This window comes from Sapajus apella, unplaced genomic scaffold, assembly GCF_009761245.1.
Source record: "Sapajus apella isolate SASKATOON/1434 unplaced genomic scaffold, GSC_monkey_1.0 scaffold2, whole genome shotgun sequence".
Lineage (NCBI taxonomy): Eukaryota > Metazoa > Chordata > Mammalia > Primates > Cebidae > Sapajus > Sapajus apella.
The window spans coordinates 75,098,639-75,116,140 of NW_022436942.1; the positions used below are offsets into that span (position 1 = coordinate 75,098,639).

General features: G+C 43.0%; 1 protein-coding gene across 1 annotated transcript in view; it reads left to right on the forward strand.

Moving 5' to 3' along the window:
* Positions 1-17,502, forward strand: part of FBXW8 (F-box and WD repeat domain containing 8) — a 123,674-nt gene that overhangs the window by 25,809 nt on the left and 80,363 nt on the right. The window contains exon 3 of the mRNA XM_032240879.1: positions 14,840-15,004. Within this exon, the coding sequence (XP_032096770.1) occupies positions 14,840-15,004 (165 nt within the window). The remainder of the gene's footprint in view (positions 1-14,839; positions 15,005-17,502) is intronic.

Sequence of the window (17,502 nt, forward strand, 5' to 3'; positions counted from 1 at the left end):
GGAGTACGAGGAGAGGGCTCAGGATGTGAAAAGCATTTAATCCATTAAAAGAACTCGAAGTTTTATTGTGAATGAGATGGGAAGCTTTTGGAGTGCTTTGACCAGAGGGGCGATAAGGGCTGCCCTATGTTTAAAAAGAGACCATTTGGGCTGCTGTGTGGAGAATCGGTTGTCAGGGGACAAGGACAGCAGCAGGGAGACAAGTTAGGAGGCCACTGAAGTCATCCAGAGAAGATGGCTTGGGCCAGGATGGCACCAGCAGAAGTGGGCAGAGTCAGGACTGCGGATGGACTGGATGTGGGGAGAGAAGGAAGAGAGCTAACAAGGACTCCAGGGTGTTTGCCCTGAGCAGCTGGAGGAATGAGGTCACTGTTTACAGACAGGAGCAGACCGTGGAAGGAGCATGTGTGGGGGAAGGTCAGTCATTGGTTGTGAGGCTAAGGATGAGCTCTTTGTTGAGCTCTGGGCTGAAGTTGAAAATTTGGAAGCTGTCAATCCACACTGATGGTATTTAAGGCCAGGGGACAAATGAGAACTTGAAGGAAGTGAGTGTAAATAGAGGAGGGGTTCAGGGATGGAGCCCTGGTGCACCTCAAGGATTAGAGGCATGGACATGAGCAGGGCCAGCACAGAGGACGGGGAAGGAGTTAGTTCCCTGCCAGGCAGGAAGAAAAGCCGGGTATGTAGTTCCCTGGAACCATGGGATAGACGTTTTCCAGGAGGAAAAACTGATCAGAGGTATTAAGCGCTGCTGTTCATCAAGTAAGAGGAGGACAGAGCAGTGACCATTGGGTTTTGCAAGTTGGAGGTCACCAGTGACCTTGACCAGAGTCAGTGGTGTGTTAGGGGCAAAAGCTAGTGGGCTTCCGAGCAAGTGGAGAGAGAGGAAATTGAGACAGTGAGTGCATAGAGAGCTGTCTCTATGTGGTGTATCCTCCCGACTTGGTGTGAACCTGTGAAGGGAACAATGACACTTCCCCCCTGTGAGCCTCACTGGTAACCCTAATCCAGGCAGAGCTAATAAAGCTAATTTTTGAGCCAAGAGCTTTTTTTTTTTTTTTTAAATGCTGTGATTCACAGTGGTGCTATAAAGCAAAATGCTGGAGACACTTTTATTAGCAAGTCCTTGCAGCTGAGGCTCACTCAGTGGGGCTTTACTGTGCAAGGCCATTCCAACTCTGGTGTATTAAAGAAAGACCATTAGGCCTCTGGAAAATTCAGGCTTGTAAACTTGCTAGATTTCATAAAACTTAAGAAATCAAAACAATTAACAAGATTTCCTTTTGGTGGAACCCTTTAACATTTGCTTGTGAAAGTTTAACTAGGTCTTTTTCTTGTTGATTTTTTTTCCTTCAGAATCAAAAGACATTTTTAAAACCTGTCATTTTTGTTCTCCTTTAAAAGAAGAAAGAAAAGCACCCTCCCTTTATAGTTTGCTAAAGAAATTGTTGATGCATTTCTGTTTTTAATACCTAATTGTGGATACAATCCTGATCCCTTTTTGGAAGTAATTCTCACCTCTACCTATTGTAAGTCCCTCAAGGAGATTTTTGATTTGTTATCCAGGACATAAGCTTTAGCTTGACCATGACTTTCTGCGGAAGAAACAGTGTGATCCAGGGTTAGTGCTGTGAATGGTGCACCACAGCATCCACTTTTTTGTTCTCAGGTTTTCATCCCGTAACTTGTTGTACAAATTTCAGGTTGTGTTGTTTAAAATGATTTGGCGTTTTCCTTCAAGCTGTTATAAAAAGCTGCTTTCAGCTTCCAACATCTTTAAGGTCTGACATATTTGAGACTTCCTGAAAGTCTCATTGAAAAGTTTCCATTTTAAAGTGGCTGAGATTTGCACAGTTTTCATGAAAACTCATACAGAATGTTTCGTTTAATTGAGATTTTCTAGTTTGTAATCATTAAGCACTGACTTTGGATTTTCCTAAAGTGCGGATGATTCAAGAGCCTCCATCCAACAAAATGCAGCCTTGTAGCTCATTTTTGAACACAGAATTAAAAAGATTGCTTCCCCTATTTGGGGCCAGTCTTGTGATCCAACCTGTGTGTGAGGACAGGGACCCCAACATTTCCCTATAGCTTCCTCAGCCACGGAGAAGTAGCCCCAGTCTGGGTGTGTCCATGGGATCTCTCTCACGTGCCAAAGGTTTTGGTTTCATAGCTTGAGGTGGGAAGTAGATGAGAACTGCGGGCCTGAGTGCCCAGTACATACATACTTAGTGCTCAAAACATATCTTAACCGATTGACTCGTAACCCATAGCACTGCTCTCTAAAGTGACCTCTGCAGAGCACTGAGCTTTTGAGATACTCCTGCAAAAAGAGGTCAGGAGCCAAATGAGTTTAGAAAATGCAGCTTCTTATACGGATTGAACCTCCCAAATCCCAAATGCTCCAAAATTAGAAACTTTTTCAGTGCTTATTGGAGCACTTCAGATTTTGGATTTGGGGATTTGAGAGACTCGATCAGAATAATGCAAACACCTGAAATCCAAAATACTCCTGGTTTTAAACATTTTGGATAAGGAATACTCAACCTGTATCCCCTTCTTAGAGCTATGCAACACACGTTACTGCTGTTCAAAGCACTAAGAAGTTCGGCAGCAAGGAATTCTGCTTAGTTTTGTTTAAAGCAGTGTTTCCTAAGCTCATTAGACCATGGAATCCTTTTTTAAGGAACTTATTAACACCTGGAGGTGTTGTTCCATTGAGTATGCTTTTGGCCCATGTAATTAAATAATGGCTGCATTTACCTGATCTCTTAACTACTCTGAGTCTTTGGTTCAGTAGTTACATTTCATGAATTTTACAAAATTTTATGGTTTCTGCAAAAAAGGTATATGTATGCCCAGGATCAGAGTAAAGCTGCCCTGTGTTTTGTGAGCATGGTCTGCCTTTGAGAACCCATAAAGGTCTCTATATGTTACCCTTATCTTACACCTTATTTAACCCTGAATTCCAGGGCTCAGTTAGGGGACATACTCTGCTCTGGTAGTACTCAAGTTGTGTCCTGGCTCCCTCAAAGCTGACATTGATCTAGTCCTATCTGTGTTTCATGATTGCCCAGTGCTCAGACTCACTCTGGCACAGACAGGTGGACAGACAGCATCTGGGTGTCAAGGGTAGGCTCAGCTGTGGACCAGACATGCCAAAAATAAAACCATGGTGTTCTGTCTAGTCAAACTGGAGCTCCAGCATTGCTGCGTTGTAATCCTGTTCTTTATTGCCTGACCACTTGTGATCAGATGAGGATTTGTTTTCCTGAGCCCTTAAGGCTAAGATGGAGAAGTGTGGGATGACAGTGTGGTTAAGTGGATTTGTAACTGACGCTGTGGCCATGCCCAGGGTGGGCTGCATAATGGATCCATGTCAGCCTGTGGGGTGGGCTCCAGTGGTTTGCCACAGAGCTAGAGCTCTGTCTGTAGCACCATCCTATTACCTTTTTTTTTTTTTTAAATAATTAAGATGAAAAGGTCCACAGACCATATTCTGCAGATGACTTATGGATGGGAGAAGTGGCTGATGCCATGGATGACAGAATTGGGATTCAGAGATTATCTGGGGTGGCTAAAATGCCGGGAGGTGGGGCAGACATTGAGGTGGGGATTAAAATGCATAGAAAGTTTACAAAGTTAAGAATTTAGGTATGAAAAATAGTGTGTTGAAAGTATGGTGGACTTTTGTTCATTTGTTTGTGTTTTAAAAGACCCTGAAGAATCATGAGCACCAAATTGAGGTTACTGTTGTGGGGAAGAGAATGTGAACAGCGGGAGATACACAGGAGTTTTAAGCTGATTAGCAATCTTTTCTTTCTTCTGCAGGGTGGCGAGTTCATGGGTATTTAATAAATTAAACAGACTGCAGAAGCTTTAGTGGACCGTTAGTTGAGTAGCCACGTTGATGGCTGCAGGTAAAGCAGAAAACCAGTGTGCGATAAGATCCTTCCGTGCGTGGCACTGCACCGCCCATATTTGACGTGTTATAGAGTCCTGAGTACATTTGAAGAGGGACACTTTAGATGTACAGACGTTTTAGGTTACATTGAGAGAGTGTCGGAATGGAAACTATATGAAAAATGGTAGAAGGAAATGGATAATATATAGAGCAATGAAGAAATGACTAAGGGGAAATGTGATCGCTGTCTTCAGCTATTTGAGGGACTGTTAGGTGGAAGAGCAAATAGATTTCTTCAAAAGGGCATAATGAGAGCCATAGGTAGAGTGTGTTTTCTAGACAGTGGAAGGAAGCCCTTTCTAATACTCAGACTGCCTGTTGGTAGGTCAGACTGATGCGGGAGGTCAGCTCTCCACTGGAAGCGTTGCAGGATTGCTTGGGCCCCACTGGCTGGGGATGCAGTGTGGTCCCTTCTTGCAACGAGGAGATGCACCTAGTTGATCTCCAAGGCCTCTTGATTCTTCAGGTTTTAAATCATTAGAGACTTGAAACGGCATGACACCCTCAGCATGAGGGTGTGACATTTAGGTTCAGAAAAATGACAGCTTCGTCACTTATTTATGCCATGTGATCTGACTTCTGATGCTGTGACTTCCGTGCAAAGTGTCCATACCTGTAGGGAAAGTGACTGAGGTGATGTGACTTCTCATACGCGGAGCTTGCATGCACGCATATACAGCGGAAGCGTAATTAAGGAGGCTAGAACTTGAATGTGCCATCAGTGTTGGGTTGGTCAATATTGCTTTGATATGCTTTTGGTTGAATAAGGTATTGCAGTGATTATTTTTGGCATAGTTGATTTGATATAGAAAGCCAGAAATTTTGATACTGAGATAAACTGAGTTCCTAGATGCTAATTTTACTTCGTAAGTTTTAGCCTCTTTCTGTGTGTCTTATGTCTTTTTTATACCTCCGTTTCTTCATTACCGCCTTCTTTTGTGTTACATAGATATTGTCTAGTATGCCATTTTAATTTCTTTACTCTATTTTTTGAGTTGTTTTCTTAGTAGTTGCCTACGGATTACAGTCAACATCTTAGTTTAAAATAATCTAGTTTGGATTAATACCCACCTAATTCCAGTAGTACACCAGAAAGTCTGCTCCGAGATAACTTCATTTGGTGTATGTTGCTATACTTGAGTCGTATCCTGCAGGCCTCTGAGGCTCTGTTCATTTTATTCATTTTTTTGTTTTGCTTTGTTGTTTTCATATTTTAGAGGTGGGATTTTACTGTGTCACCTAGTCTAGAGTGCAGTGGTGCAGTAATAGCTCACTGAAGCCTTGGACTCTTGAACTCAAGCCATCCTCCCCCCTCAGCTTCACAAATGTCTGGAACTACAGGAACGAACCATCACATCTGGCTAATTTTTTTTCTTTCTTTCCTTCTTTCTTCTTCTTTTTTTTTTTTTTTTTTTTTGTAGAGACAGGGTCTCACGCTGTTTACCAGGGTGGTCTCAACTCATTGAGCAATTCTTCTGCCGCAGCCCCCCAAAGTGCTAGGAATACAGACTTCTGTTTTTCTGTTTTCCCCCCCCCCCCCCCCATGGAGTAGATACTCTCAGTTGACCTACATTAAGTTTGCTGATTTTTTTTTCAAGACAGAGTCTTGCTCTGTTGCCCAGGCTGGTGTGCAATGGTGCGATCATGGCTCTCTTTGACCTCTGCCTCCTGGGTTTAAGCAATTCTCCTGCCTCAGCCTCCCCAGTAGCTGGGATTACAAATGTGCTCCACCATAACTGGCTAATTTTTTGTATTTTTAGTAGAGGAAGGTTTCACCATGTTGGCCAGGCTGGTCTTGAACTCCTGTCAGGTGATTCACCCGCCTCGGCCTCCCAAAGTGTTGGGATTACAGGCGTGAGCTACTGCGCCTGGCCAAGTTTACTGATTTTTCTGCCAGCTCAAATTTGTTGTTGAGCTCCTTTCGGGAATTTTTAATTTCAGTTATTGTACTTTCTAAAAAAATTTATTTTATTTTATTTTATTTTATTTGAGCTGAGTTTCACTCTTTTTGCCCAAGCTCTAGTGCAACACTACAATCTCGGCTCATGGCAACCTCCGCCTCCCGGGTTCAAGTGATTCTCCTGCCTCAGCCTCCCGAGTAGCTGGGATTACAGGCATGTGCCACCAGGCCCAGCTATTTTTGTATTTTTAGTAGAGGTGGGGTTTCTCTATGTTGGTCAGGCTGGTCTCGAGCTCCCAACCTTAGGTGATCCGCCCGCCTCAGCCTCCCAAAGTGCTGGGATTACAGGCGTGAGCCACCATGCCCGGCTCAGTTACTGTACTTTTTAACTACAGAATACACACACAAACACACACACACACACACACACACACACACACACTTTAATTGCACTTTAGGTTCTGGGATACATGTGCAGAACAAGCAGGATTGTTACATAGGTACATACATGGCAATGTGGTTTGCTGCCTCCATCCTCCCATCACCTGTATCTGGCATTTCTCCCCATGTTATCCCTCCCCAGCCTCCCTGTCCCCCGCTGTCCCTCCCCTGTTCCCCCCAACAGACCCCAGTGTGTGATGCTCCCCTCCCTGTGTCCATGTGTTCTCATTGTTCAACACCCGCCTATGAGTGAAAACATGTGGTGTTTGATTTTCTCTTCTGTGTCAGTTTGCTGAGAATGATGGTTTCCAGATTCATCCATGTCCCTACAAAGGACACGAACTCATAGTTTTTTATGGCTGCATAGTATCCCATGGTGTATATGTGCCACATTTTCCCTGTCCAGTGCAATATCGATGGGCATTTGGGTTGGTTGCAGGTCTTTGCTGTTGTAAACAGTGCTGCAATGAACATTCGTGTGCATGTGTCTTTATAATAGAATGATTTATGATCCTTTGGGTATATACCCAATAATGGGATTGCTGGGTCAATGGAATTTCTATTTCTAGGTCCTTGAGGAATCACCACACTATCATCTTTCACAATGGTTGAACTCCCACCAGCAGTGTAAAAGTGTTCCTATTTCTCCACATCCTCTACAGCATCTTTTGTCTCCAGATTTTTTAATGATCACCATTCTAACTGGTGTGAGATGGTATCTCAATGTGGTTTTGATTTGCATTTCTCTAATGACCAGTGATGATGAGCATTTTTTCATATGTTTGTTGGCATCAAATATGTCTTCTTTTGAAAAGTGTTCATGTCCTTCTCCCACTTTTGAATGGGTGTGTTTGTTTTTTTCTTGTAAATCTGTTTTAGTTCTTGTAGATTCTGGATATTAACCCTTTGTCAGATGGATAGATTGCAAAAATGTTTTCCCATTCTTTTGGTTGCTGGTTCACACTAATGATTGTTTCTTTTGCTAAACAGAAGTTCTGGAGTTTAATTAGATCCCATTTTTCTATTTTGTCTTTTGTTGCCAATGCTTTTGGTGTTTTAGTCATGAAGTTCTTGCCTATGCCTATGTCCTGAATGGTTTTGCCTAGGTTTTCTTCTAGGGTTTTTATGCTGTTAGTCTTATGTTTAAGTCTTTAATCCATCTGGAGTTAATTTTGGTGTGAGGTATCAAGAAGGGGTCCAGTTTCTGCTTTCTGCACATGGCTAGCCAGTTTTTCCAACACCATTTATTAAACAGGGAATCCTTTCCCCATTGCTTGTTTTTGTCAGGTTTGTTAAAGATCAGATGGTTGTAGATGTGTGGTGTTGCCTGTGAGACCTCTGTTCTGTTCCATTGGTCTATATCTCTGTTTTGGTACCAGTACCATGCTGTTTTGATTACTGTAGCCTTTTAGTATAGTTTGAAGTCAGGTAGTGTGATGCCTCCAGCTTTGTTCTTTTTGCTTAGGATTGTCTTGGCTATGCGGGCTCTCTTGGTTCCATATGAAGTTTAAGGTGTTTTTTTTCCAGTTCTGTGAAGAGGGTCATAGGTAGCTTGATGGGGATAGTGTTGAATCTATAGATTACTTTGGGCAGTATGGCCTTTTTCACAATATTGATTCTTCCTAACCATGAGCATGGAATGTTTCTCCATCTGTTTGTGTCCTCTCTTATTTCGTTGAGCAGTGGTTTGTAGTTCTCCTTGAAGAGGTCCTTTACATCCTTTGTTAGTTGTATTCCTAGGTATTTTATTCTCTTTGTAGTAGTTGTGAATGGCACTTTGTTCTTGATTTGGCTCTCTTTAAGTCTGTTATTGGTGTATAGGAATGCTTGTGATTTCTGCACATTGATTTTGTATCCTGAGACTTTGTTGAAGTTGCTTATCAGTTTAAGGAGCTTTTGGGCTGAGACGATGGGGTCTTCTAAATATACAATCATGTCGCCTGCAAACAGACAGTTTGACTTCTTGCTTTCCTATTTGAATATGCTTTATTTCTTTTTCTTGCCCAATTGCTCTGGCTAGAACTTCCAAGAGTGGTGAGAGAGGGCATCCTTGTCTAGTGCAGGATTTCAAATGGAATGCTTCCAGTTTTTGCCCATTCAGTATGATATTGGCTGTGGGTTTGTCGTAAATAGCTTTTATTATTTCGAGATACTTTCCATTGATACCTAGTTTATTCAGAGTTTTTAGCATGAAGCACTGTTGAGTGTTGTCAAAGGCCTTCTCTGCATCTGTTGAGATAATTGTGGTTTTTGTCTTTGGCTCTGTTTATGTGGTGAATTACGTTTATAGACTTGCGTTATGTTGAACCAGCCTTGCATCCCCGGGATGAAGGCTACTTGATTGTGATGGAGAAGCTTTTTGATGTGCTGTTGCAATTGGTTTGACAGTATTTTATTGAAGATTTTTGCATCTCTGTTCATCATGGATATTGGCCTGAAGTTTTCTTTTTTTTATTGAGTCTCTGCAGGTTTTGGTATCAGGATGATGTTGGTCTCATAAAATGATTTGGGAAGGATTCCCTCTTTTTGGATTGTTTGGAACAGTTTCAGAAGGAGTGGTACCAGCTCCTCTTTGCATGTCTCCTAGAATTTGGCTGTGAGCCCATCTGGACCTGGGCATTTTTTGGTTGGTAGGCTATTAATTGCTGCCTCAACTTCAGCCCTTGTTATTGGTCTCTTCAGGGTTTCGACTTCTTCCTAGTTTAGGCTTGGGAGGGTGCAAATGTCTAGGAATTTATCCATTTCTTCCAGGTTGACTGGTTTGTGTGCATAGGCTTGTTTGTAGTAATTTCTGATGGTAGTTTGTATTTCTGTGGAATCAGTGGTGATATCCCCTTTATCGTTTTTTATTGCAGCTATTTGATTCTTCTCTCTTTTCTTTTATTAATCTGGCTAGTGGTCTGGCTATTTTGTTGATCTTTTCAAAAAATCAGCTCCTGGATTTATTGATTTTTTGAAGGGTTTTTTGTGTCTCTATCTCCTTCAGTTCTGCTCTGATCTTAGTTATTTCTCGTTTTCTGCTTGCTTTTGAGTTTTTTTGATCTTGCTCCTCTATAGACTCTTTTAATTTTGATGATAGGGTGTCGATTTTTGATCTTTTCTTGCTTCTTATGTGGGCATTTATTGCTATAAATTTCCCCCTAGACACTGCTTTAAACGTGTCCCAGAGATTCTGGTACGTGTGTCTTCATTCTTGTTGGTTTTGAAGAACATCTTTATTTCTGTCTTCATGTTATTGTTTATCCAGTCAATATTCAAGAGCCAGTTGTTCAGTATCCATGAAGTTGTGTGGTTCTGAGTGAGTTTCTTAATCCTGAGTTCTAATTTGATTGCACTATGGTCCGAGAGACTGTTACGATTTCCGTTATTTTGCGTTTGCTTAGGAGTGATTTACTTCCAATTATGTGGTCAATTTTAGAGTAGGTGCAATGTGGTGCTGAGAAGAATGTATATTCTGTGGATTTGGGGTGGAGGGTTCTGCAGATGTCTATTAGGTTTGCTTCTTCCAGATCTGAGTTCAAGTCCTAGATATACTTGTTAATTTTATGTCTCGTTGATCTGTCTACTATTGACAGTGGAGTGTTAAAGTCTCCCAGTATTATTGTGTGGGAGTTTGTCTCTTTGTAGGCCATTAAGAGCTTGCTTTATGTATCTGGGTGTTCCTGTATTGGGTGCATATATATTTAGGATTGTTAGCTCTTCTTGTTGCATCAATCCTTTTACCATTATATAATGCCCTTCTTTGTGTCTTCTGATCTTTGTTGGTTTAAAGTCTATTTTATCAGAGACTAGGATTGCAACTCCTAGTTGCAACTCCATTTGCTTGGTAAATCTTCTTCCATCCCTTTTTTTGAGCCGATGTGTATTTTTGTACGTGAGATGGGTTTCCTGGATACAGCATAGTGATGGGTTTTGACTTTTTATCCAATTTGCCAGTCTATGTGTTTTGATTGGGGCATTCAGCCCATTTACATTTAAGGTTAATATTGTTATGTGTGAATTTGATCCTGCCATTTTGATGCTAGCTGGTTGTTTCGCCCGTTAGTTGACACAGTTTCTTCATTGTGTCGATGCTCTTTACCATTTGGTATGTATTTTAGGTTGTTCCTTTCTATGTTTAGTGCTTCTTTCAGGAGCTCTTGTAAGTCAGGCCTGGTGGTGACAAAAATCTCTCAGCAATTGCCTGTTCGTAAAGGATTTTATTTCTCCTTCGCTTATGAAGCGAAGTTTGGCTGGATATGAAATTCTAGGTTGAAAGTTCTTTTCTTTAAGGATGTTGAATATTGGCCCCCACTCTCTTCTGGCTTGTAGGGTTTCTGCTGAGAGATCCACTGTGAGTCTGATGGGCTTCCCTTTGTGGGTAACCTGACCTTTCTCTCTGGCTGCCCTTAGCATTTTTTCTTTCATTTAAACCCTGGTGAATCTGACGATTATGTGCCTTGGGGGTTGCTTTTCTTGAGGAATATCTTTGTGGTGTTCTCTATATTTCCTGGACTTGAATATTGACCTGCCTTTCTAGGTTGGGGATGTTCTCCTGGATAATATCCTGAAGAGTGTTTTCCAGCTTGGCTTCATTCTCTCCGTCACATTCAGGTACACCTATGAAACGTAGATTAGGTCTTTTCACATAGTCCATATTTATTGGAGGCTTTGTTTATTTCATTTCGCTCTTTTTTCTCTAATCTTGCCTTCTCATTTTATTTCATTGAATTGATCTTCAATCTCTGATATCCTTTCTTCTGCTTGGTTGATATGGCCTTTGAAACTTGTGTATGCTTCACGAAGTTCTCATGTTGTTTTTCAGCTCCATTAAGTCATTTATATTCTTCTCTAAGCTGTTTATTCTCATTAGCATTTCGTCAAACCTTTTTTCAAGGTTCTTAGTTTTTTTGCATTGGGTTAGAACATGCTCTTTTAGGTCAGAGAAGTTTGTTATAACCCACCTTCTGAAGCCTATTTCTGTCAATTCATCAGACTTATTCTCCATCCAGCTTTGTTCCCTTGCTGGTGAGGAGTTGTGATCCCTTGGAGGAGGAGAGGCATTCTGGCTTTGGGTGTTTTCATCCATTTTGAGCTGGTTTCTTCCCATCTTTGTGGATTTATCTACCTGTGGTCTTTATAGTTGGTGACTTTCAGATGGGGTCTCTGGATGGACATCCTTTTTGTTGATGATGAAGTTATTTCTGTTTTTTGGTTTTCCTTCTAACAGTCAGGCCCCTCTGCTGTAGGACTGCTGGAGGTCCACTCCAGACTCTGCTTTCCTGGGGATCACCTGCGGCAGCTGCAGAACAGTAAGGGTTGCTCCCAGTTTCTTCTTCTGTTATCTTTGTCTCAGGACACCCACCAGATGTCAGCTTGAGCTCTCTTTTATGAGGTGTCTCTTTGGATATATGGGAGTCAGGGAGCTGCTTGAGGAGACAGTCTGTTCCTTATAGAAGCTCAAGTACTGAGCTGTGAGCTCCATTGTTTCATTCAGAGCTGCTGGGCAGGTACGTTTAAGTCTGCTGCAGCGGAACTCATAACTGCCTTTTTTCCCAGGTGCTCTGTCCTGGGAAGATGGGGCTTTATTTGTAAGTTCTTGATGTGCTGCTGCCTCTTCTCAGAGATGCCCTGCCCAGCAAGGAGGTAGCCCAGTCACAGTCTGCCAGCAGAGGCGTTGCTGAGCTGCCATGGGCTCTGTCCAGCTGCTGTATGAACTTCCTTGCGGTTTTGTTTACGGAGGTATAGTTAGAACTGCCTCAGTAATGGTGGTCTGTCTCAGTAATGGTGGACTGCCTCAGTAATGGCGGATAAAACCCTTCCCCGCTCAGACCTGGACTGTCCTGGGTCCAGCTATGCTTGCTGCAAAACTCTCAATCCAGAGCGTTTCAGATTGCTGGTCTTTGTGGAGGTGGGACTCGCTTAGCCAGATCACCTGGCTCCCTGTTTCAGCCCCCTTTTTTTCAGTTGAATGGGCGACTCTGTCTCCCAGGCGTTCCAGGTGCCAGTTGAAATGGCCTCCCAGATTTGTGTGAGTTTTTATGTGGAGACCCGCTGCACCACCTGAAGCAGCCGTGCTGGAAACTCGTGGTGCTTTTCACCCTGGGAATCTCCTGGTCTGTGGGCAGTACTGACTTCTTTGGAAATGCGGTGATCACTCACCCTCTGCATTGTTTTTGCTGGGAACTGCGCTCCAGAGCTGTTCCTGTTCGGCCATCTTGCATCCTGCTAAGTCCTTCTATTTTTTTTTAACAGATAATTTCTGTCTCTTTATCAATATCTTCTGTTTAGTAATACATTGTTCTTCTACTTTCTTTTATTTCTTTAGACATGCTTTCTTTTAGTATTTTGAACATTTTTATAATAGCTTATTTAAAGTCTCTCTTTAGTGAGTCTAGTGTCTGGACTTTGTTAGGGATAGTTCCTGTGGAGTGCTGTTTTCCCTGTGTATGGGCCCTACTTCCTTGCTTCTTTGCATGTTTTTGTAATTTTATTAAAAACTGGACATTTTAAATGATGGAAACTCTGGAAATAAAATCTTTCTCTCTCTGCAGAATTTGTTGTTATTGCTGTTGTTATTTTTGTTGTTGCTGCTGTTTGTTTAGTGATTTCTCTGGACTAATTCTCTAATTTTTTTTCTTTATTATGTGCAGCTACTGAAGTCTCTGGTTGGTTAGCTTAGTGGTTACCTAGTGATCAAATGGAGATTTCCTTAAATCCATTGAAGCAGTAAGTCTCCCAGCCTTTGCTGAGGTGCTTTCTGTATATTGGGGTACTGCCTCACCATTCTAGCAGCTTACAGCTCTGCCTTAGCCGTCACTTCCTGCTTGTGCAGAGCCTCAGGGTCAGCCAGAGGGGAGAGGTTAGGACCTTCTCAGGTCTTTCCTGGGCACACACACAGCCCTGTGCATTCATATGGCATTCCAGACTCCCTGGAATATATTAGAGCCTTTCAGAGCCCCCTGTGGACATCCCTTTTCTCAGCTTTTTCTTTCAAGCTTTTTGGTCAGCCTCTTGTTAGCCCCAGCTGACAATGCCACTCCAGGCAGCTGCAGAGTTAAGTAGTTTCCGCTTACTGTTTTGGGCAAATGCCCTGGAGATAGGACAGAGAGAGTGCTCAGCCAGGTTAGATAAAGACAAACCTTGAGAACAGAGCTTTCTGGCAAGCTGCCAGCCGGGTCAAATGGTGACAGTTCTCTGGGGATTTGATTTTGGGGGAGCTCTAAACTTATGTGGCCTCTCTAATGGCTGCCAGCCTGCTGTTTTTTTACAGCTGCCATCTTCATGAGGCTGTTGATTTTTAAGCAGTCCTGGAGCTGGAGAAGGAAACTGAATTAGCACACATGAAAACAACTCAGACGTCACTGGTCTTACTGACATTCAGCCACTTTTCTTGGATGAATGCTCCTCAGAATGTTGCAATCCTTTTATTACTTTCCAGATTCTGAAAAAGTTGATTGTGATCATTTTTGGCAGAATTCTTACTGCCATTATGGAGGAGCAGGTCTTTGGAGGTCTTTACTCTGCCATCCCGAAAGCTAACTCTGTCAGTGCTTCATCAGCCAAGGCCCTTTGTGCAGTAAGAGTCTGGTCTCTACTTTCTCTCATTTTCCTTCTTCCTGTCTCTGTCTCTGAGTCTTGAAGTGGCCCTAAGGGAGCATTAAAGAGGACAGCGTACTGTAACCTACTGGTCACCACTCTTCATTAGAACCGAGTCTCAACTTTTGGATGGACAGAAAGCATCAGGCACTTGTTCCCGCATTCCCAGAATGCTCTGCAGACCTGAATCATGCTGATCTGCTGGATCAGTGTCCCATCTGCCAACAGAGGCCATCTTTTGCAGTCTGGCCAACTTTGCACATTATCCTATGATGAAGTAAATCCATTGTTCCCCTAAATTAGTGTTGGAAAACAAAGTGCTAATAGTTAAAATGGCCATTTCCTCTGGATACTGTTGGGATTTGAAAGTCAGGCCAGACATAACATTAATTTTTCTAAATCTGATCTTACCGTCCTGGCTAATGGCTTGAGTTTTCAGTTAAACATATGTATATTTAAAATCTAAATTCTCACATGCAATTTAAATTAGAATTTTTTACATGACCAGGAGCTTGGGTTATGGGTAATTTTATGACAGCCTTTGATTTCAGAGGCCATCAACTTTCAATTCTATAAGGTGGCAATACAAGTGCTGTTTGTTAAAAGTAAAGAGATTCTGTTCTGAAAAGCTCTGTATGATTATATAGCTAATTACCACATGAAAGTTTGTGGTTTTTGCATTTTACGTATTTGTGTGTTTTCTTCTCTTATTTGTTAGATTACAATTTAACCGAGTAGTCTAAAATGTGATATTACATGGTGGTACAACAATTTTGAAATCTTGAAGGATAAAACTGGAAAAATTTGCTTGTATATTTTTTTCACCGTGTTTTGTTAATGAGACATTTTATCCTGCCATAAACCCAGGCAATAATATAGGTGTTGATTGATTTTTGGATGAAAAAGGGCTTCTCTAATTGCAGAATTTGACATTTGTGTCACTTCTGCTGTTTTAGGTGAGCAGGACGTGGAAGGTGATTGCAGAGGATGAGGTGCTGTGGTACAGGCTGTGCCGGCAGGAAGGGCACCTTCCGGATAGCAGCATCTCCGACTATTCTTGCTGGAAGCTCATCTTCCAAGAATGCCAAGCCAAGGAACACATGTTACGAACCAACTGGAAGGTGGGAGTGGCCAGTCTAATTACCTGGGAAAGAATAGCCTGCAAGGACGTGGGAATCCAAGCTCTCGCACATAGCCTGAGATTAATTCCCAACAGTGAAGGGAGGGGGTCCGCTGAGCTGCCCCTTCAGCTGTTGGTGACTTGTTGCCCATTTTGTTCCCGATTATATGATCGGCCTCCATTTTCAGCCTCAAAATTTGGGATCATCCTCTTATTCTGCAGGAGAGGAAGGGTGAGATTGGGTTACCAGCCTCTTCCTCTCTGATATTAGGGTGGTCAGAGGAGTGCTCTGTGAAGCCCCTTTCACTGTCACGGACTCTCCGGAAGGACCCGGAAAGCAAAAGCACTACCTGCATACAAAAGAGAAGCTGAAAATGCCATTTCCAGTAAATGTAAGAGGGAGATGATGAAACATCCTAAGCACGGTCTTCTCTTCCCTCACGTAACCTACTGGCGTGCTTCCATAACATTTATCACTTCAGAGTCTCTACAGAAATATTAGATCACAGCTAAGAATGTGCGCAGTGAAGTGTTTCCATAGGAGGTAACTGTCAAGAGCCTTGTTACATAAAGCTGTTCAAGGCCTGACGAGGCAGCAGCGTGGTGACAGTGTTTCTTTCCCACCTGAGAGGCTGGAGATTCAGTGGTAGAGAAGGTATGGAACCATTCTCTTTCCTCCCATAAAGGTCAATCCTAATAGACTTTGAGATTAACGAGCTTTTGTGCATTACTGATAGTGACATATTGCCTATGTGCCTGTCTGTCCCTAGTCATCTCCTAACCTGATTAGTGACCGATACGCTTGATCTGGGAAGGTTCACTCGGTTTCTGGCAAAGTCAATAAGAGCGATGTCTCTCTAATTCAGGGGTTCTCAACTGCAGCACTAGTGACATTTGGGGCCAGATAATTCTTTTTGTGGGGGGCTGTCCTGTGCATTGCAGGGTGTTGAGCAGTATCTCTGGCCTCTCCCCATTAGACACCAGTAGCATTCTCCTCCTCCCCCAAGTCATGACAACTAGAAATGTCTGTAGACATTGCTGGATGTCCCCTGGGGGTCAAACCCCCCAAGTCCAGAACCACTGTTCTGAGGGTTAGTGTGGCTATCCTTTCTTAGACCATTAAGGCACCACCGCTAAGCTGAGTCATGCTGGCCCACAGTGCCTGTTTCTATTCACCTAAGGTAATAAACTCATCTGGAGGAAGCCCCTGTTTCCTTTTGCCTGTGTGCCTGGGTAGGTCCACGTAATGGACACAGGCAGAAAGATGTGACAAAGAAAGCTGCCCAGACAAACAAGGGGCCAGAAAGCAGAGGGTCTAACCCTGGTGGGAGGGGCTGTGATTGAAGGAAAGCTTGAGAGCTGAGTGTTAACAGGGCCCTTCTCTCCAGAAAGGAGGGATGCTTCTGAGATTTACAGGCAGGAGAGTTGGAGATATTTGGTGTCCCCAGGCTTGAATTCAAAGATATCAGACCCTGATAGAGAAAAGCAGCAGCTGTGTGTTTTTTGCTTCCTCTTTGGTAATAAAGCAAGGGAAGGGGACAGGTGTGTCCTCATTGGGTCTGGAGGTGACAGAAGTGAAGATGTTTTAAAGACCCACCACCTAGCATCTGGCACTTAGTAACACTTTACAAGTTATGTATAGTCTAACTGAATGTCTATTTATTATTTCTTTCTAATGAACACAAAGTCATCTGTTAGGTAAGTACTCACTACCTGGTTGTTGATGGAGTAGAGCGGACTGCAGGCTGAATTAAACATGAGGGAGACTTCTGTTTGGAGCGTCTCAGCTCCATATCCTGACACTGTTAACAAGGAGAATTCCAGGAGTGAAATTTTAAATGATGTATCTTTCATTAAATGTAGTGATAGGAATCTTACCGAAATTCTGGAGTGAAAGAAAGCCTTATCAAAACATGAAAGGCGGCCAGGCACGGTGGCTCACTCCTGTAATCCCAACACTTTGGGAGGCTGAGGTGGGTGGATCACTTGAGGTCAAGAGTTCCAGACCAGCCTAGCCAGCATGGTGAAACACCATCTCTACTAAAAATACAAAAATTAGCCAGGCGTGGTGGTGGGCACCTGTAATCCCAGCTACTTGAGAGGCTGAGGTGGGAGAATTGCCTGAAACCTGGAGGTAGAGGTTGCAGTGAGCCGAGATCGTGCCACTGCACTCCAACCTGGGTGACAGAGTGAGACTCCATCTCAAAAAAAAAAGAAAAAAAAGAAAGGCAGTATTAGGGCAAGTTGTTTTACTTCTGTCTGCCTCCGTTTTCTCATCTCTAGAGTGGGGCTAGGAGTGGCACTGCTCATGGCATCCTGGTGAGGATAACTGTCATCACACGTCTGCCACTCCTCCTGCAGAGCCTGTTCCACGCTCTGCGCTCAGGCGAGGTTGGCTGTAGGAGCGCATAGGCCTCTGCACACAGATGCAGGGTTCTGTGCTATGCGTGCTCGACTTCAGGATGGGTTAGGCAGGCGATTTGGTTTGATACCTCAAAA